General features: G+C 43.1%; 1 protein-coding gene across 1 annotated transcript in view; it reads left to right on the forward strand.

Annotated features, from left to right (window-relative positions):
• Positions 1 to 22,440, forward strand: part of pex3 (peroxisomal biogenesis factor 3) — a 33,854-nt gene that overhangs the window by 6,956 nt on the left and 4,458 nt on the right. The window contains exons 3-8 of the mRNA XM_080200856.1: positions 2,028 to 2,109; positions 3,774 to 3,817; positions 10,160 to 10,284; positions 14,714 to 14,780; positions 17,832 to 17,886; positions 21,130 to 21,298. Of these exons, the coding sequence (XP_080056982.1) occupies positions 2,028 to 2,109; positions 3,774 to 3,817; positions 10,160 to 10,284; positions 14,714 to 14,780; positions 17,832 to 17,886; positions 21,130 to 21,298 (542 nt within the window). The remainder of the gene's footprint in view (positions 1 to 2,027; positions 2,110 to 3,773; positions 3,818 to 10,159; positions 10,285 to 14,713; positions 14,781 to 17,831; positions 17,887 to 21,129; positions 21,299 to 22,440) is intronic.

The following is a 22,440-nucleotide window of genomic DNA, read 5'->3' on the forward strand; positions in this document are numbered from 1 at the left end:
CAGAAATGTGTTTGACTCTTAACTGCTCTCTGAAGCGACCTAGCAAGTCGCTCAGTTCAAGGACTATGGGGTATCGGAAACAAATGCTGGCTATCCCAGTGACGCACGCATCCCATGGATTTTTACATAGTGAATATATTTTTGTTAACCGATAAATTAGCCAACAGAAGTAAAATTGTTCCGTACAGTAGCAAAGCCAGGTAATGTAAAATTATCTAATCTTGACAATGGCTCAGTCACAAGTTGTTGAGCAATGTAGATCAGGAAGATCAGATGATTAATCCTCCTGCTTTGCTGAATGAACTGGTTTGTGGAGACTTGCAGTGTCCCTGGCTCAATGAAGACAAAATCACCCAGAGTTCACCCAGACCCATAGTAACACAGAAATGTGAAGCACAGAAGGAGCCCATTGCCTCTGCACTATTTCTTTCAGAGAAAAAGCAAAATACAAATAATTGTTTGGTATTGTAGAACTTGAGTATCGCTGAAAAAAGAGATAGGTTGCTGAAGATTTTCACTCTTGAAGACCTTGCACTCATCAGGACAAATACAAGAATACCAAATTTCAGACAATCACAATTTATGCCACAGGTGTAAAGAATGCTGATTGGTTGGCAAGTTGACTCTGGCTGAGGTATTACTAAGCCAAGGTAGCGGGGAACTTTAGCCTTCACGAGCTGCCAGGTAACTGTAGCCAATCAGAGTTGACTTACCAACCAATCAGCATTCTTTTCTTTTCTCATCCTGTTGATTTCAAGATGAAAAGTGTCAGCAGTATATCTCTCTTTTCAGCAATAAGCAATCCAGTTAGAGCCACTTGCTCCATTCTTTCCCCATATCCCTGCATTCTTTTATAGAGTCATAGAATCCCAATAGTGCAGAAGTAAGGCTATTCAGCCCATCGAGACCACACTGAACACAATCCCACTCAGATCCTATTCCCGTAACCCCTCATGTTTACCCTGCTAATCCCCCTAACACTAGGGTTAATTCAGCATGGCCAATCCACCTAACCCACTTGCACATCTTGGACTGTGGGAGGGAACCGGAACACCCAGAAAAAACCCATGCAGACAATGGGGAGAATGTGCAAACTCCAGACAGACAATGATCTGAGGCTGGAATTGAAGCCAGGTTCAAAGAACAAACAAAGAACAGTACAGCGCAGGAAACAGGCCCTTCGGCCCCCCAAGCCTGTGCCGCTCATTGGTCCAACTAGATCTGTTCCTGGAGTGTGAGGCAGCAGTGCTAACCACTGTGTCATCATGTCCCTTTTGGAAGCTTCGGATGACAATCCATTGGATTCAGCTGGAAGTGTAGTTGTGGAACTTGGATGGAATTAGGTTTAGCTATGGCCTGTCTTGCCCCTGTTCTGTGTGACCAGGTAGCCTGTCAATGTTCTGTGTCAGACCCACTTGTGTCCACCATCAAGCACCTGGCAAAGAGCTCAATAACTCCCAGAGGAGCGAGGGAGAATTGAGTTCTCCCAATAATTAATTAAATTAATGAATTTATTAATTACAAAAGTATCAGCATTACTGGCAAGACTGGCATTTGTTGCCCTCACAAAGATAGTGGTGGATTGTTTCCTTGCACCACTGCAGTCCCTATGTACAAACATCTCTGCCTCCCTTATGTAATACAAATTGCAGATGCATTTGTGATATCTCAAGCATCATGCCAGCTAATTATTTTTTAACAATACAAATCCTTTAATACATTCCTTCCGCCCTACCTCACACACCGTCTGTGTCTTCAGGGTGGCTTGATGAAGTGGCAGCAGCTTAAAACTGAAATGAAACAACAGAATGGAGACCTGATCATTTGTCTTGTCAGGCATGTCTCTCGTCATCGGCGCTACAGAATTTCATTATTCTCTCAGTAAGCGTTCTGTGATAATTTGCAGTTTTTGCTCTTCATTTGTGGTTTTGGAGTGAACCGATGCCCCGGACTTGTGAAGAGAAGACCCGCCTGAGTGGGAAAGCCATCGATCAGTTCCTCACGCTTATCTATCTTTGTATTCCCAGTGCTGTCGATGCTGCCGACCCTGAGGGAAGCAATCATGCAGCAGCTGAATTCGGAGAGCCTCACTGGCCTGCTGAAAAACAGGTAATGCAAGGGATCGTGCAAAGAGCTTTCTATGAGTAATCAATGCTGTTTTGATGCTAATAGCAGAGGGGCCATTCTCGAACCAGTGTAGTACACTAGTCAGATCATATTCAGATAGTCTACAACAGATTTCCACGTTGCAGACAAATTCACAAACATTGCAGGTGGTGCAGACAAGAGCAGTTATAAAGATTATAAATGCAAAGGAGATAGCTAAAATAACGATGATAAAAATCTAATTCTGTACAGTTCAGAGAGAAGAAAGCAAAGGTCTGCAGTGGGGGCACAAGGCTCCAATGAAGTATAAACACCAGCGTTGACCACTTTGGCTAAATAACTTGTTTTTGTGCTGCAAAGTTCCTCATCTGGAGTTACTATGGACAGTCCTAGGCACTGCACCTTACAAAAGATATGTTGGCCTTAGAGGGTGTGCTGCATGTATTTTCCAGAATGGTTTCTGGACTCCTGAGGGTTAATCACAAGGAGAAATTGTGCAAACTGGGGCTGTATTCCCTCCTAACAGAGAAGGTTAAAAGATAATTTGGTTGAAATTTTCAAGATATTAAACATAAGCGGTAGGATATATGGAAAGAATCTATTTCCACTGTTTGGGGAGTGTTGGTGGGGTACCCGAGGTGACTGGTACTGCCTAAAGTTTAGACAGTGTAACTTTATTTAAACCAGCGGCCACCAGGAGTTCATCAAACCTCTCTGATGAGTCTAACAAATACAATCAAAAACAGATCTGTTATAATTTTTTCTTATCATTTCCTGCCTTTCAGTAACTTTAAATCAATCATCTTCAGAATACACAAATCAACAACAATACCTGTCAAATACTTTGGCCAATCTCATTCTACTCCTTAGCATAACGGTACTTAGTCTGTGAAGTCCAGAAGCTATCTCCTGTCTTGACTGACCCCATTTCCCAGGTTGCTTATTAATGAAAACTGGGCTGGGAGAGCTGGAATGCTAAAGGGGTGAGCTTCAATAAGCTTCATGTTCCTCAAACACAATGTTTTCCAAAGATCAGGTTTCATTTATAATCAGTAGCCAGTTGTCCAGTTTGACCGCTGTCCAAAACCACTGACTTCTGCTGGGGTACACTTCCATGGATTCTGCTTGACTGATAGCCATGCCTTCATTCATTCTTTATGCATGATCCAGGCTTTGAGTGACAACAGACAGTTTGCCCTGCCATTGTCTGAACCTGAAGCAAGTTCACAGGGACTGAACTGAAAACTGTCCGCTACTTATTGTAAGCAAGCACAATGTGTTATTGCAGCCTGTAAAGCATAACGCTGCCCATTCCAAACTGAGGGATGCATAGCCAGCATGGCTATAGGCTGGGTTCCCAGCAAGATGCTCTGACACCAGTAATTCAGAGAATCATACTGCTCAAAAGGAGGTTAGTGAAGGGGATTCTTGGTTGTGTACACATTTTCTACCTCATCTCCTGCAACACACTGTAACTACAGATCAGCAGTGAAGCATACTGGAGCCCTGGGATTGTGAAAGGCACTTTGTAAATGCAAGTCTTTCTTTCTGTATCCAATTTCCATTATCCATTTGGGACTTCTCTCAGTTATGGGAGGTAATTCAGACACCTCTAGTATAAAGGTTTAGGTCAATTGTAATGTTTTGCTTTAATGTCTTTTTTTCAGACCTGCCAACAAGTTGGAGATCTGGGAGGATCTCAGGATTATAAGTAAGCCAGATTTATTCTTGGTTTCATTTACCTGTTGCATGATAGTGAATTGTGGTTGCTCTTATGAGGGTGTTGAATCTGAATGTTGGAGCTGTGCTGAAATCTAAGCATAAGCAGACAGTATTCAGTTATAATGATGGGCAATGATTAACGTTACAAGTAGAGATTGGAACTTGCTATGCTGTGAGGGTAGTGCACAGCGAACATTATCATGAGGGACATCAGTGGTGAGACTCCTACCTTTGTAGATTAAAATTGATTTTTGCTGATGGAAATCCATCCAAGATTTGCGAACGGGATTGTTGGGTGTGTTTGGGACTTGAAGAGCGTATTGGTGGAATAGTCATGAGACCCCTGAAATAAATTGAAATGCTGTAATATTACACGCTGCTATCTACACAGCTCCCTGAGATCCTTCATTAGCACAACACTCTAATATCATTCGTGCTTTAGTATTATTGGCTATGATTCCTTAGTTTTTGTTATCTACTTAAGTGGTTGCAGGTTACTTTAGAGCTAATCACATGATTTGTTGGTGCTGCACATGCTGCTGTTTTATTTTTAGTTTCTACTCTGTACAGGCAAGATGTCCTAGAATAAAACTGTTGTTGGTTTGAATCTAAGTGTGCAAACCACGCCTTTCCTTTTTGTTCAAACCCATAACCCCAATATAGTTAGGACATTAAAAACTAAAATTGTGCTGAGTCGAGATTCATTCCATTGGGAACATTGAGAAAAGATGCTAAGTTAGGGGGGAAAAAAACATTGTGGTCCTCACACTTTGAGTATTAGAAGGCTGGGGAGAAGCAACAACTGGACTGAAGTACCAGGAAGACCAAGTAAGAGTGAGGAAGGGGAGGAGGGGTTTCAATCAGAGAAGTGTGAGATTCCAGGCAGTATATGACATACTTGAAAAGAAGGAATGCTGTACTGTATAGTTGGGGTTGTTTGAAAGCAAAATATCAAATCAAACATCTCCAGGATAAAAAAAGGAGTAGCCGGAAGACAGTAAAAATATATACTCGCAGTCACGATTGTTTGCAAGTGAAATGGTGGGTCAGTTAAGAGCCATGGACTCTTTCAATGAAGAAAATGAATCAAGATAAGGAGGGGGGGCAGTTTAGAACAGAGTTGAGGAAGAACTTCTTCACTTAAAGGGTGGTGAATCTCTGGAATTCTCTGCCCGTTGAAGTGGTGGAGGCTACCTCGCTGAATATATTTAAGTCACGGGTAGATAGGTTTTTGACAGACAAGGGAATTAAGGGTTATGGGGAGAAAGCGGGAAAGTGGAACTGAGCCACTTCAGATCAGCCATGATCTTATTGAATGGCGGGGCAGGCTCGAAGGACTAGATAGCCTACTCCTGCTCCTATTTCTTATGTTCTTATGATGTTTCTATGCAGAGCCTTTTCAGTACTTTGTAAAGTGGGTAAAATTGAACCAAATTCGCTCATTCCAGTTTTCTTCAGGACAGTAGGATGCAATATCTTCAATTTGCTCTGAACAGCAAAGCCAGGAACTAAAACTTGCGATAACTTGATTAAGATCCTTGAAAAGAATTCCTCTCCAAAGCCATTGATCATCGTGGAATAGTTCAGGTTTCACTGAAGGTATCAAGTGGAAGCATTGCTCAGTTTGTGGCAACTTTAAAAAGGCTGGCACAATATTGTGAGTTTGGTGCAGGTTGAAAGATACCCTTGAGATTGTCTAGTTTGTGGTTTCCAAAAATGGGGCTATCCAAAGAAGATTGCTTAGTGCACATGCTTTGACTTTAAAGACAGCAGTAGAAATCTGTGTTGATGGAACTGGCTGCTAAAGAGGCTTCACAAATTTGGTACAGGAATGAAGATCCATAAGTTGGGAACTGCCCACAAGAAGTCAAAACAGCAACAAGCATGTCACAGATGTCCCAAAATGGGCCATTTTGCGAGTGAATTCTGGAGCAAGGATAATCAATGCAAGGATTGTGGCAAAATGGGTCATATTGCAAAACCTTGTTGGGCTAGACCAGCTTCCCCTGAGAAGAACCTAGGCTCCTTCAAGAAAACAAGTTGCACTCTACAAAAAGAATCTACAACATGGAAAAGAAGAATTATGGTTGTAAAGAAAATGTCCAGCAATATGGTGAAGAGTCCCACTGAATAATTTATCCATTCAAGGTGGATCACATAGTTTCTGGATGATTCCTAAGTTACGTGGACTACCTATTCGGAATGATGTTGAGACTGGTGCTGCTGTACCTTTAATTCCTGACACACAAACCAACAAAAGGTGAAACATCTTCCTTTAAAACCAGCTGATGTGATTTATGGACATACACGGAAGAGATCATGCTGTTAAAAAGTTATATCATGGTCAATGTAGAGGTGAGTGGACAAGCAGCAGAGTTTAAGCATCCTTTCCAGATGTAACACAGCTTGGTATGGCTCCTGCTCTGATCAAGACTGCAAGAAACTTCCAAGAGTTGTGAACGTAGCCCAGTCTATCACACAAACCAGCCTCTCATCCATTGACTCCATCTACATTTCTTGCTGCCAGCATAATCAATTGAAGATTTGTTTGCTGGGTTATCAGGTGGGCAGAGATTCAGCAAGATTGATCTTTCATAAGTATACTTACAGATGAATGTAGTCATTGAATCTCAATCATTGCTTATCATCATTACTTAGAAAGGTCTTTTTCGTTATAAAAGATTGCCTTTTGGAATAACACCCACACCAGCCCTATTCCAAAGATCGATGGATCAGATTCTAAGTGGCCTCTCTGGTACACAATGTTGCTTGGATGATATTCTCATTGCAGGGTTCAGTGAACAGGAGCACTTGAATAATTTAGAAGCAACATTGCAAAGTCCTCAAGCACATGGTCTGCATATCAAGGAATAAAAGGGTGACTTGATCACAGAGGCCTACATAAGAACATAAGAAATAGGAGCAGGAGTAGGCCATCTGGCCCTTCAAGCCTGCCCCGCCATTCAATAAGATCATGGCTGATCTGTTGTGGCTCAGTTCCACTTTCCTGCCCTTTCCCCATAACCCTTAATCCCCTCTCTTATCAAAAACCCATCAACCTGCTTCTTAAAAATATTTAGCGAGGCAGCCTCCACCACTTCAACGGGCAGAGAATTCCAGAGATTCACCACCCTTTGAGTGAAGAAGTTCCTCCTCAACTCCGTTCTAAACCGCCCCCCCTTTATCTTGAGGCTGTGCCCCCTAGTCCTACTGTCTTTTCTGAGCGGGAAGAGTCTCTCCACCTCTATCCTATCCAACCCATTCATCATCTTATACGTCTCAATGAGATCTCCCCTCATTCTTCTAAACTCTAACGAGTACAAGCCCAGTTTATTCAGCCTCTCCTCATAGTTCAACCCCCTCAACTCCGGTATCAGCCTAGTAAACCTCCTCTGCACTCCCTCCAAGGCCATAAAACACCTAAAACAATGGATGCTATTTTAGAAGCACCACCTCTGAAGAACATAATGCAATTGAAGCATTTTCTAGAATTAGTAAATTACAATGGCAAAATGATTTCTAATTTAGCTAATCATTGAACCTATTGCATAATGTACTATGTGTGAAACAGCCATGGGACTGGGCAGCTGAATGTGTGAAAGCATGCAAGGATGTCAAAAGATGCTTTGCAAAAGTCTGAAATATTGATTCATTTTAATCTGAAGCTACCATTGTTTGCGATGCTTTACCTTATGGAATGGGGGCTGTCACTTCACATCTTATGCCTGTGGGAGAAGAATTAAGATTTGCATGTTCTTCGTCATAATTGACACACACCCAAAATGGTTGTTGTTGTATGATCTGCTACAGCTGAACAAATCGTTGAAAAACTTGATAAAGTTTTTGCAACATTTGGTAAACCAGAACAGATTGTTAGTGATAATGATTCATAATTTACTTCACAAGAGTTTGAGGATTATCTCAACGTAAATGGTATGCAGCATATCAAATCATTTTATCAATGGATTAGCTGAAAGATTCATGCAATCTTGAAATAATCTTTAAAAGCTTTGAGAGAGCAAGATTTACTATCACGTCACGTGAATATTTTTTTGACATTGAAACACAATTCATAGGCCTAACCAAAGTTCACTTGCATTGCTACTCTTAAAGTTGAGAATTACATTTGATTTGTTGGAGTTTGGAAGAATGAGGAGGGGATCTTATTGAAACTTGTATATATACTGCAAGGCCTGCATAGAGTGGACGTGGAGAGGATGTTTCCACTAGTAGGAAAAATAAGAACCAGAGGGCACAACGTCAGGCTAAAGAGATGATCCTTTAAAGCAGAAATGAGGAGGAATTTCTTCAGCCAGAGAGTGGTGAATCTGTGGAACTCTTTGCAGCAGAAGGCTGTGGAGGCCAGGTCATTGAGTGTCTTTAAGACAGAGATAGATAGGTTCTTGATTAATAAGGGGATTGGGGTTACAAGGAAAAAGCAGAAGAATGGGGATGAGAAAAATATCAGCCATGATTGAATGGCAGAGCAGACTTGATGGGCTGAGTGGCCTAATTCTGCTCCTATGCCTTATGGTCTTTTGTTATTACCTACAGAAACTTCGAAGATAGTGTCAATAACAATCTCAAGTTATTAGATGAGAAGCGAGGACGAAGTAGTGCTCATTTCAACAAGGAGATTGAGCATTAGCATGTAATTATGCCATGAGAGGAAAATGGACACCAGCCACAGTTTTAACAAAAACAGGTTCAATTTCTTACACAGTTCAAATTAGGATGAACTTGTTTGGTGACGCAATGCTGATCAATTATTGCCATCTCAAAATGATTTCTCAGAATCATCTCCAGCAGTATCAATTTCTTTATTCATTTGCGTTGCGAATAATACAGTGGAAGACTTCGTTGAATCTGAGTTGCCTGAGATTGTGTCTTTGTTACTATACTAACTAAGAATGATGCAGAATTAGTTCCTAGAGAAGAACTATCTACTAAAGTTTCAAATCATATTTCTAGGGTCAAGGACAGTCAAATTCCAGAATGTCTTAGACAACCAAAGAGGAATAAATGTCCCCCTGCTGGACTTTCTTATTGACTGTGTTTACTGATTAGTGCTGCATAGTATTGTGTCTAGAGTATTATTGATCCTACGTATAACACTGTTGTAATTTGTTGTCATGACCACAGAAGTGAAAGGGGAGGGAGTATTTCAAGTGTGGCCTTACCAATGTCTTGTACAACTTCAACAAGATGTCCCAACTCACGTATTCAGTGTTCTGACTGATGAAACCAAGCATGCCGAATGTCTTCTTCACCACTCTGTCCACCTGTGACTCCACTTTCAAGGAGCTATGAACATGTACCCCTAGATCTCTTTGTTCTGTAACTCTTCCCAACGCCGTACCAATAATTGAGTGAGTCCTGCCCTGGTTCAGTCTACCAAAATGCATCATCTCGCATTTGTATAAATTAAACTCCATCTGCCATTCATCAGCCCACTGGCCCAATTGATCAAAATCCCATTGCAATCGGAGATAACTTTCTTCACTATGCCACCAATCTTGGTGTCAATCTGCAAACTTATTAACATATGTCCTATATTCTCATCCAAATTATTAATATAAATAACAAATAACAGTGGACCCAGCACTGATCCCTGAGGCACATCGCTGGTCAAAGGCCTCCAGTTTGAAAAACAACTCCCTATAACCACCCTCTGGCTTCTGTCAAGAAGCCAATTTTGTATCCAGTTAGATACCTCACCCTGGATCCTGTGAGATTTAACCTTATGCAACAACCTACCACGCGGAACCTTGTCAAAGAAGTTCAGGGAAGGCTTACTAGACTAATGCCAGGAATAGAGGAGTAAAGAGTGAAGAAAGGTTAGAGAGATTACGTTTGTACTCACTAGAGTTTAGAAGAGTAAGAGGTGACGTTAATATCCTGAGGAGTATTGACAGGATGGATGTGGAGGGGATATTTCCTCTTGTTGGAGAATCTAGAATCAGGGATCACAGTTTAAAATTAAGGGATCACTCATTCAGGGCAGAGATAAGGAGAATTTTTTCTCTCAGTAGATTGTGAGTCTGTGGAACTCTCTTCCTCAAAAGGCAGTGGACACAGAGTCTTTGAATCTTTGTAAGGTAGAGCCAGATAGTTCCTTGATTAACAAGGATGGGAAAGGTTATCAGGAGATAGGCAGGAATGTGAGGTTGAGGTTGCAATCAGGTTGGGCATGGTCTTGTTAAATGGTGGAGCAGGCTCGAAGGGCTGAATGGCCCACTCCTCCTATTCATATGTAAAGGCTGTTATTCTCTGCTCAAATTCTCATTCTCCTTCCTTTTCTTCACCCTTCTCCCTGTTTTGTTCCTCCAAGGTTTCAGCCGGAGCATTGTGGCTGTGTATAGTACCTGCATGCTGGTGGTACTCTTACGAGTTCAATTAAATATCATCGGAGGATATATCTACCTGGATAACGCAGCAGTTAGCAAGAATGGCACTGTAAGTTCACCCTGGCATTGTACTGTTTCTTTTTAAGTTTATTTATTAGTGTCACAAATTGGCTTACGTTAACACTGCAATGAAGTTACTGTGAAAATTCTCTAGTCGCCACACTCCGGCGCCTGTTCAGGTACACTGAGGAAGAATTTGGCATGGCCAATGCACCTAACCAGCACGTCTTTCAGACTGCGGGAGGAAACCGGAGCACCCAGAGGGGTCTGAACAATGAGATAAAAGGAGAACAAACTACAAGCGTCTAAAGTCAAAATAAAAATAACAAAGTGCTGGAAATGTACAGATCCCACCTGGCAACTATGAAGAGAAAATATATGTCAACAATAACTCCCATTTATATAACACCTCATAAAATGAATCAGTGTTCCTCGAGTGTTACCAACTGACATTTGATACCAAGTCACATAAGGAGATCAGGCCGGATAAAGCTCAGGTTTAAGGGAGATCTAAAGGGAGGAAAGAAAAGAGAGGTTTAGGGAGGGAATTCCTGAGCTTAAAGCCTCGGCAACTGTGCAGTTTTGGGCGCCGCACCTGCGCAAGGATATTTTGGCCCTGGAGGGAGTGCAGAGGAGGTTTACTAGGCTGATACCGGAGTTGAGGGGATTGAGCTATGAGGAGAGGCTGAATAAACTAGGCTTGTACTCGTTAGAGTTTAGAAGAATGAGGGGAGATCTCATTGAGACGTATAAGATGATGAATGGGATGGATAGGATAGAGGTGGAGAGACTCTTGCCGCTCAAAAAAGACAGTAGGACTAGGGGGCACAGCCTCAAGATAAAGGGGAGGCGGTTTAGAACGGAGTTGAGGAGGAACTTCTTCACTCAAAGGGTGGTGAATCTCTGGAATTCTCTGCCCGTTGAAGTGGTGGAGGCTGCCTCGCTAAATATTTTTAAGAAGCGGGTTGATGGGTTCTTGATAAGAGAGGGGATTAAGGGTTATGGGGAGAGGGCGGGAAAGTGGAACTGAGCCACAACAGATCAGCCATGATCTTATTGAATGGCGGGGCAGGCTCGAAGGGCTAGATGGCCTACTCCTGCTCCTATTTCTTATGTTCTTATGTTCTTATATTAACAGCAAGGTGACTGAAATTGGGGATATGCAAGAGCCAGAAGTGCAGAATCTCTAAGACTGGAAAAGGTCACAGTTAAAGTTTGTTTATTAGTCACAAGTAGGCTTACATTAACACTGCAATGAAATTACTGTGAAATTCCCCGAGTCGCCACAGTCCAGCACCTATTTGGGACAATGCATATAACCAGCATGTGTTTCAGACTGTGGGATAAAACTGGAGCACCGAGAGGAAACCCATGCAGACACGGGGAGAATGTGCAGACTACACACAGACAGTGACCCAAGCCAGGAATCAAACCTGGGACCCTGCTAACCACTGTGCTACAGTGCCGCCCTTCAGAGGTAGGGCCGTGAGGTCTTGTGTAGTGGGTAGTGTCCCTGCCTCTAAGCCAGAGGCTCTGAGTTTGAGCTCCAGCCCAGGAGTGCGTTCGTAATGCAGCCGGATAGATTGGTTGTCTGCAAGTTCTTGCAGCACACACCAATGGCAGGCATTCTCCCCCAGAGAGATGTAATGGAAAGAAAGTTGGAGCCTCTACCATCACTATCCATAGCTCCAGACTGCTATCTGCTTGGAAAGGTGCTTTCTGAATGAACTGAATCTCACCATCTCAGAGACAGAGCGATAAGGCTGTGGAGGGATTTGAAAACTATGATGAGAACTTGTTGTCAGGATGAATTGATGAAAGACTTGAGCCCAAACATTAATTTGTCTTTTCTCTATACAGACCCTGATGTATATTCCCTGCATTTTGTGTTATTAAGCAACATGTTTAGATATTGACAGCTTTAAGTGCCTATTCAGTATTTAATATTTTCACCTGTGTTAATTTACCGGAAAGGAAGGTTCTAGAACTCATCTATCCCTCTGTCAGGAATGTTAATGATTGGGAATTCCATCGATCCAGCTATCTAAAAAATCACTCATTCAACAGATAGGTCAATAACGGCAATATAACCAATGTAGCACTTAATTCTACCATGAGGTGGCGTTGGAGATCAGGGTACCGATCTGAACATTGCATGGAATCTGTGGCTGCCTTGTCTCTGGGCCAAAACATTATGGGTTCAAGACCCATTCTAGAACATGACACGTAATCAAACCTGCAAAGCAATTGCCTCGTTGTTCGTAGAATCTATAGTACAGAAGGATGCCATTATACTGACTACAATCCCATCTCGGCCCTATCCCCAAAACCCTGTGCATTTACCCTGGCTAGTCCCCCTGACACTAAGGGGCAGTTTAGCATAGCCAATCCACCTAACCCGCACATCTTTGGACTGTGAGTGGAAACCGGAGGACCCGGAGAAAACCCACGCAGACACGGGGAGAACGTGTAAACTCCACACAGACAGTGACTCAAGGCCGGGTATCGAACCTGGGTCCCTGGTGCTGTGAGGTAGCAATGCTAACTGCCGTGCCACCGTACCGTTTCTTCTGACCCACTTCAGAATCTGCTTCACAAGCAAGATACGGCGGGTGCCCGGGAAGCTGAAATTCCAGCACAAAATGCTGGAACCGCTCAGCAGGCCTGGAGCATTCACGGGGAGAGAAACCACGCTAATGGCTCAGGTCATTGGAGTTTTTTATCAGAGCTGAAACATTCCCCCTCTCTCCATAGATTTGGCCTGACCTGCTGTTCACTTCCAGCACTTTCTGTCCTCTTCTCCGAATCTCCTCGTCCACCAGGGCAATGGGAGGTTCCCACAGTGCCTCAGCCAACATTCCCCCATCAGCCAGCAGTGCCAGAAAATGTCACTCGTCACGTTCTTGTTTGTGGGATCTTGCTGTGCACAAACATCAGCCCTATTCATGAGCGACAACAGCCAGCTGACTCCCAAGTTGATTTAGTTTTGTTTCAAACGTGTTGAGATTACTGCCATCCAGTTTTTTTATATGCTGAGTCCACTCTAGGTTCACAGATATGTACCCTAGTCTCCAGTGCCCCCTCATGGCAGGATTAAATACTGCAGCGGTGGTATTGACTTCTTCCCCTCATGAACTGCAACACCTGATGAACAAATGATTTTTCTGAGTAACTGAGTTGATAAAATTATCAATCGTTTACCTTCTGACTGGGATTGTAAATAGTTACTTCTTGCAAGGGTCCTTTCTACTGAACTAAATGATGAAACTGATTAACCCACATCCAGTGCTGGATGAGCAGAACTTTCTTCCAGTTAAATATTGGGTAGACTGAAGCCATTGTTTCGATCCCCACTCCAAACTCCCCCTAGCTACTGACTCCATCCCTCTCCCTGGCAACAGTTTCCGATTAAACCATTCTGTTTGTAATTTGGTATCATGTTTGACCCATGCATAAGCTCCAATTTCATATTCACTGCCTATTTCCACCTTTGTAACTTTATCCCTGTCTCAGCTCACCTGCTGCTGAAACCTTCATTCATGCCTTTGTTACCTCTGGGTTTGACTATTCAAACATACTTTACCTTTTCTTTTAAGTTCTACCCTCTGCAAAGTTGAGCTCCTCCTAAACTCTGCTGTCTTAACCTGCACTCGAACCCTTTTACCCATCACCCCTGTGCTCACTGACTCATATTTGAGAACACATTGATTTAAAGATTCTCAATCCTGTTTTTCAGATCCCTCTGTGCTCTCCGCTCCCTATCTCTGTACTTTCCTTCAGTTGCACAACCCCCTGAGGTATCGGCACTCCTCTAATTCAGGCCTCTTTCTCAGACGCTAAGCACTGCAATTCCCTCCCTAATCCTCTCCACCTCTCTATCTCTCTTCCCTCCTTTTAAGACACTCCTTAACGCTGATCTCTTTAACCAAGGTTTTGTCCACTGGACCAAATGGCCAGAACTCTACCACCTTGCCCACCTCAGAATCGGAGCGGGCGAGGATCCGACAATGGAAATGTCCATTGACCTCGGGTGGGAATTTCCGGTCTTGCCCAAGCGAGGCCGTAACATCCTGCCCATCATTTCCTTTATTGCTCAGCGTCAAACTTTGATTTATAGCAATCCTGAGAAGTGTTTTCAGACTGTTCATTGTGTTAAAGGTGCTATATAAATTAATAGTTGTTGTTGTATACATATGGCCTTAGCGATGGCACAATTATGAGGCTGGAAGCTTCTCTCAGGATCAGTTGTGATACTGAGTTTGAAAACAGTCTGGCTTAATCTCAGACTTTTGCCAGGAAGAGGGATGGAGTCCGTAGCTACAGAACGGAATAGAATATATGAACATAGACATCAGTTCTTTTTCTTGTACTAAGACATAGATAAGGTGCTTTAACGTGGAAAATATGTTCTTTCTGCCACGGCTTGCTGTCAGCCAGTATTACTGTGTCACTCACTTTGTGGTTTGCTTGTGTCACAGGCCCCTTTAGCTCCTCCTGAGGTACAGCAGCAATACCTATCCAGTATACAGCACCTGCTTGGGGATGGTAAGTGTGCTTGCTGTTTTTGTCTTGCACAAGGTTATTTTGCGTACAGGGCAGCAGTACAACACTCCTGGGGACCTGGACTGATGAGTTTGAAATCCATCACCACAGTTGCAGAATTTAATCTAAGTTGCTTCAAAAAATCTGAAGTTAAAAGGTGAGTATCTGTGATAGTGACCGTAAAGCTGTCAGGTTTTCAGAAAAAAACATCTGGCTCACTGATGTCCTTTAGGGAAGGAAGGAAATCTATTCTACTTGCCCAGTGTGGCCAATATGTGGGAAAAGGCAGGAGAGTGGTATTAGTGAGATGGTCTCAGAGGGCCATCACAGATCAAACGGCTGGATGGCCTCTTCTTGTGCTATAATTATTCAGTGATCTGCTTTGCTGCACCCTTTCTTATACAATATGTAATCCATCAAATTTCTCCCTCTCCTTAACTCTGAATAATCATACAGACTCGAAACGTTAACTGTTTCTCTCTCTGCAGAGAGAGAGTGGCACAGTGCTTAGCACTGCAGCCTCACAGTGCCGGGGACCTGGGTTCGATTCCCGGTTCAGTTAACTATCTGTGCAGAGACTGCACGTTCTCCCTGTGTCTGCGTGGGTTTCCTCCAGGTGCTCCGGTTTCCTTCCATAGCCCGAAAGACGAGCTGGTTAGATGCATTAACCTGAACAGGCGCCAGAGTGCGGCAACTAGCAGAAGTTCACAGTGGCTTCTTTGCAGTGTTAATGTAAGCCTGACTTGTGACTAATAAGTAAACTTTAACTTCAAGATGCCCTCTGAGCTGCTGAATTTCTCCAGAATTTTCCCTTTTTTTATGAGTCTATATGGCTGAGTTTAGTTGCCCTCTGAAATGACCTTGTAAACTACTCGATTGGGGATGAGCAGTAAGTGCGTCAGCAACGCCCACATTTTATGAATGAATAAAAAGAACACTGTGTGATTATTGTGTCAGGTCGGTCACCACTAAAACATCAATGGGAAGAGGGAGTTTCTCTTTGCCATGGCACTCCGACATAAAAACCTGACTAACCAGCTGGCAATGAGCGAACCTGGTGGGATCGGTTATGAGTTTCTGGAACAATAAACTGGCTTGTCTGTCCCATCACTCTGGGAGCCCAGGAAGGACAGATTTGGGATGAGAGCTGTAGGGAGGGCTTACTTGTTGGAATCACTGGCGGAACAATGAAGGAGTGCAGATCGAAGGTTATTGGCATCAACTTCAAGGGGGGAGCGATGAGAGTTTTTTAACACAGTGAATTGCCATGGTGCCTGTCAATATTCCTCTCTGTCCAAACAAGTTGGGGTCACAGATCACATGCTCTGATTTCAGCACTTTCCACACTGTGCTGCATTTAAAAAAGAATGGAAACACAGGACCTGTATTTAAATGCACTCAGGCTAGTGGACGCAGCTACAATAATCATTTCTAAAAGCGAATCGGATATCTGTTTGAAAAGGAGGAATTTGGACGGACATGAGGAAAGAGCAGGAGTGGTTTATACTAATTGAACTAGCGCATTCATGGAGCCAGCATGATGATTTGAATAGGCTTCCTTTGTGCTGGATGGCTCTCTGAACCTGCATTTCTCAGTCTTGGGTTCAGTGACAGGTCATGATAGGCTGCAGCAACACAGTTAACGACTGCTAAAACTCTACCAGTGGATGGGCTGAATTCACATAGTGGCCAGTGTATTGCGTTAACGGACTCACTCTTCTGTAGTGAGTGGTGCTCCTTTTGAGGATTGTCTAATATCTGCACAAGATTGACAGGAGCAGGAGCCTGCCTGGTCATTGGGTGGAATCATTGCTGATGTACTTCAACCTCACCCCCTGTCCTATCGCTTGATACCCTTAGTATGCAAAAGCAGATTAATCTCTACCTTGAATATGCTTGTGTCTAAGCAGCCACAACCCTCTGGAATTCCAAAAGTTCACAACTCTTGAATGAAGCAATTTCTCCTCATCTCAAGTTTATTGCAAGGAGAATGTAGTATAAAAGTAGGCAGGTTTTGTTACAGTTGTACAGAATATTGGTGAGACCACCTTTAGAGTATACTGTGTACTGTTTCAGTCTCTTTACTCAAGAAAGGATATAGTTGCATTTGAAGCAATTCAGAGAATATTTACCTGACCGATTCCTGGGACAGGAGAGTTGAATGATGGATAAACAGGGTCTGCATCCATTTGGAGTTTAAAAGAATGAAAAGGTGATCTTATTGAAGCATAGAAGATCAAGAGAGGAATTGACAGATTGGAAGCTGAGAGAATGTTTTCTCTTGTGGCAGAGAATACAACAAGAGGACACAGTTTAAAAATAAGGCTTTGCCCATTTAAGACCATGATGAGGAGAAATATTCTCCCAGGAGGTCATTAGTCTTTGGAATTCTCTTCATTAGAGAACAGTGGAGACTGGGTCAGTGAATATATTCAAGGCTGAGTGAGATGGATTTTTGATTGACCAGGGGTTAAGGGTTGTGAGGGTACACAGGAAAGTGGATTTGAAGCCATAATCCGATCAGTGATGATCTTATCAAATGGAAGGGTGGAGGAGAGGGGCAGAATCTCATCCGTATCCTGTCAAACCCTTCAACAACATGAAAAGTTACAATGAAATCATCTCTCACTTGTCTAAGTCCAGAGAATATAGGCTTATGCTACTGAATCTCTCCAGCTTTGAACAAGCCCCTTGACAGAGATAGGTGGGAGGTAGTGATCGTTGCAACCTTTTCAAAGGAAGCACATAGGGTAACAACATCACTGCAGGTCTTCTTTGTTTATCTGAGCATTTCAGGGGAGGGTTTGGGCCAGAATGAGATCAGTAATTTTAAAATGGATGGATGTGTATAGCAGGCTGGGAGCATAGCCAGTGTCTCTAGCAATGGCTCGTTACAGCCCTGCAGAACAGGAGTTCCCACGACCATCAAGAACAGATCCCCTCCCTGACCCATGCTGGTGTTGGGACAGCTGTCCGCTGAAATCTACCCAGCAGGAGAACCCCTTTAGTCTACATGCAGTTTCTAATGATAGCTGTTTGTGTCCCCATGTTTAGGTTTGAGCGAACTGATTACAGTGGTGAAGAAAGCTGTGCAGAGCGTGATTGGAAGGTAAATATCATGGTGCCTGTCAGTATTCTTTCTGTGTTCAAACAAGATGGGGTGACGAATCTCATGTTCTGATTTCAGCAGTTTTTACATTGTCCTGCGTTTTAAAAAAAATTGAACGACAGGATTTGTATTTTGTCATAGAGGTTTACAGCATTGAAACAGGCCATTCGGCCCAACTTGTCCATGCTGCCCTTTTTTTTAAACGATGAAGCTAGTTCAATTTGCCCACATTTGGCTCATATCCCTTGATAGTCACCTTACTCATGTAACTGTCTAAATGCTTCTTAAAAGACAAAATTGTACCCATCTCTACTACTACCTCTACTGTTTTAACATCAATTTTAACTCACTAAGAAGTCTCACAACAGCTTAAAGTCCAATAGATTTATTTGGAATCACAAGCTTTTGGAGCTCTGCTCCTTCCTCAGGTGAGTGCTCCAAAAGCCCGTGCTACAAAATAAACCTGTTGTAATTTAACCTGGTGTTGTGAGACTTCTTACTGTGCCCACCCCAGTCCAACACTGGCATCTCCACATCAATTTTAATGAAGACAGGCTGAGAGCAGTGTATAATCGTGCTTGACAAGAGAATTAAAGCATAGGAGCCAAGGCAGGTGGACAGGTTTAAGCTACAGAGCAGCCAAGATCATGTTGAAGATCAGAATGGAAACAACGGGCAGAATGGCCTCCTGCGATGATGCAGTGCTGCAGCTTTTCACCTTTCCTACCTGACCATTGAGCTTCACCTGACCGGAACAAGGAGGAAAATCCTACAGAAGCTGGATTGTCAGCTTTCCTGGATTATCCTGGAGCCTCCCGGAGCTGGAGATTGATCTCTAGGACAATGAACGCTGAGAGCAAAATTATAGGACCGTGAAGAAAAATGTTTCTCAGTTGTAAAAGTATTAAAGTTCAGTGTTTTTTAAAATTCATTCATGGGATTTGGGGTTTGCTGGCTAGGCCAACATTCACTGCTCATCTTTCATTATTAGAATCATAGAATCCGACAGTGCAGCAGGAGGCCATTCAGCCCATCAAGTCTGCACCGACCACAATCCCACCCAGGTCCTATCCTCATAACCCCATGTGTTTACCCTGCTAATCCCTCTTGGGAAAGTGGTGGTGAGCTGTCTTTCGGAACCAATGCAGCACGGTGGGTGGCACATTGGTTAGCACTGCTGCCTCACAGTGCCAGGGACCCGGGTTCACATCCTGGCTTGGGTTGCTGTCTGTATGGAGTTGGCATGTTCTCCCTCTGTCTGTGTGCTTTCCTTTGGGTGCTCAGGCTTCCTCCCACACTCTGAAAGATGTGCTGGTTAGGTGGATCGGCCATGTTAAGTTGCCCCTTAGTGTTAGGGGGACTAGCTAGAGTAAATCATATGGTTATGGGAATAGGGCCTAGATGGGATTGTGGTTGGTGCAGACTCGATGGGCCAAATGGCCTCCTTCTGCACTGTCGGATTCTGTGATTCTATGCACCGTAGTACTGTTAAGGAGGGAATTCTAGGATTTGGACCCAATGTCAGTGAAGGGACGGTGATACATTTCCAAGTCAGGAAAGGATGTTGAAGCTAATGGATGGGGTGCCAATCGAGCAGGCTGCTTTGTAGTGGATGGTGTCTAGATGGTGAGGGTGACATATATAAAGACTGTCTAACTGAATGGGGTTGAAGGAACAGTGCTGCAACCTCCAGTGAAATGTCCAGCCAGCGTTGGAAAACTTTAATGAAAGTCAAAGATCCCCCTTGCTGTTGAGTTCTTTTTCAGTACCCTATTCATGCACTGCCCTCTCTGATAAACACTCACATTTGCACACATCTTCTGGTCTTTCTAAAGGAGTACTAACATCTATGTACTTACAGGGATACAGATAGTTAAAACATTAAAAATAGCAATGTAAGATCAGATAAAGACAAAGTATTGGGTTAATTTCTTGGGCGATATATTGAAAAGCAGCCTTGTTATGCTAAACTTGATCATACCACATTTGGAGTACTATGCATAGTTCTGTTTTCCATATTATCAAAATAATGCAGATGCATTGGAGAACATACAAATGTATTTATAAGGAAAGCTGAGTTGAGCAGAGATAATTATCAAGAAAGACTAACCAAACTAAAGCTCCTTTCTCCAGGTAGAAGATGGAAGGCTGACCTGATAAAGGTCTTTAAAGTTATTAAAATGTTTAATAAGATAGACTTAAAGATGTTTCCACTTGTGGGGAGACCAAAGCTAGGGATAATAAATATGTTTTAATATTATTCTTTGATGGGATACGGCGTTGCTGGCAAGATCAGTATTGCTCATTCCTAATTTCCCTTGAACTGAGTGGCTTGCTGGGCAATTTCAGGGTGTAGTTAAGGGTTAGCTACATTGCTAAGTCACGTGTAGGCCAGACCAGCCAAGGATGCAGATTTTGTTCCCTAAAAAACATTACTGAACTAGATGAGTTTTATTTAAGACAATCAATGGTAATTTCACCATCACTAAACTGAGCTTTATATTCCAGATTAAGGCAAAATACTGTGGATGCTAGAATCTGAAATAAAAACAGAAAATACTGGAGAAACTCAGCAGGTCTGATAGCATCTTCGGAGAGAGAATAGAGCCAACATTTTGAGCCAGGATTACCCTTCATTTATTGACTCTGTTCTCTTTCCACTGATGCTGCGGAAAGCTTCTCCAGCATTTTCTGTTTTTGTTTCTATTCCAGATGTTGCTTTAATTAGTTGAATTTAAAATTCCACCAGCTGCTGTGGGATTTGAACCCATACCCCCAGAGTATTAGCCTTTGTCTCTGGATGACTAGACAATCACCATTATGCCACTATTCCCCCTTGATAGTCTTTAATAAATTCAATGAGGAATTCAGAATAAATTTTCTAACACACAGAGGTGAGACAACAGGAAGTGGTTGAGGTGAATGCTTGAAGTGCATTTAAAGAGAAGCTGGATTAACACACGAGGATGGAAGAAAAACAGATTAGCCATGACCTTATTGAACAATAAGTAGGCTTGAAGAGCCAAATGGCCTACTCCAGGACTATGTCCTGAAATGGAATAGAGGTATAGATTAATATGGAGAAGTATGGGAGGAGGCTTGTATGGAGCATAAGCAGCTGCTTCTCCTGCTGTAAAGACTTTGTAAGTCTACGTTATTCACCTGTGGGTAGTGCTTTGTGACAGGTATATTGTACATGTGGCCCTGCTTGAGTGTTAATGCCCAGTTTGTTTGTCTACACAGTGTGTCGCTGAAGCAGTGTGTGTCACTGCAGGAGCTGGAACGGTACCTGGGTGAAATCCGGCAGCTGGTGGAGCACCGTGGTCAGTCCGATGAGCCAGAGAGTGGCATGACTAGGTCCCCGCTATGTTGGTATCTCATTCCCAATGAGGAGAGTACCTTGGCCTCCCAGGTATACGAGCACCAACTTGCCCTGACGCCAGTCAGGGACATTACCACAAGTGCATTCTTTGTTTGTTTCCTCAACCATTCTCCTTCCTTGCCAACTCTTTGCTTGGATACAGCCCTCAAATCTGATACTCGACTCGCCATTTTTCACTTGTCATCCTCAATGGCAGATTGTTGGAAGACTATTCAACTGCAGACACCTCACTGCAGAGTTTCAGCCCACCACCGGCTTCCAGCCTGATTTGTTGGATAGCAGTCAAAGGTAGGAGCCTTCCTAACCCAGAGCTAGAGTCCAGCGTCCGCTGCACACCTGACAGCATCTGACTCGGCGTGGACTGACACTGGTCACTGGCTCCATCTCAGCCTGTGACAGTCAGCTATGCTCTGGACAGTGTCACTAACATTTTAACACAAAGTCACTTCTATTTCTTCCTTATTATTGACATCTCAGCAATCAGTATTCCAGAGGTGAGTGGCCTGTTCTCCCATTTTGACTCTGAACCCAACTGTAAGGCACTGCAGGACAGTGACCTTGGTTACCTCCTCCTCCCTGGTACTCAGCGGCCACTCTCTCCTCGAGTTGAAAAACCTTTTGGTTTGGGCCTAGCCCCTGCCAAATCTGCTGCTGTGAGTTATAGAGTGATAGAAATGGAAACAGGCTCTTCAGCCCAACTTTTCCATGCTGTGCCTTTTTTAACCACTAAGCTAGTCCCAGTTGCCTGCATTTGGCCCATATCCCTCTATATCCATCTTACCCATGTAACTATCGAAATGTTTTTTAAAAGACAACATTATACCCACCTCTACTACCACCTCTGGCAGTTCATTCTAGACACCAACCACCCTCTGTATGAAAAAATTGCCTCTCTGGACCTTTTGTATCTCTCCCCTCTCATCTTAAACCTATGTCCTCTAGTTTTAGACTCCCCTACCTTTGGGAAAAGATGTTGACTATCTCGTTGATTTATGCACCTCATTATTTTATAGACCTCTATAAGATCACCCCTCGACCTTATATGTTCCAGGGGAAAAATGTCCCAGTCTATCCAGCCTCTCCTTATAACTCAAACCATCAAGTCCCAGTGGCATCCTAGTAAATCTTTTCTACACTCTTTCTAATTTAATAATATCCTTTCTATAATAGGG

Source organism: Carcharhinus amblyrhynchos, chromosome 12, assembly GCF_965287045.1.
Source record: "Carcharhinus amblyrhynchos chromosome 12, sCarAmb.v2.hapA, whole genome shotgun sequence".
Classification (NCBI taxonomy): domain Eukaryota; kingdom Metazoa; phylum Chordata; class Chondrichthyes; order Carcharhiniformes; family Carcharhinidae; genus Carcharhinus; species Carcharhinus amblyrhynchos.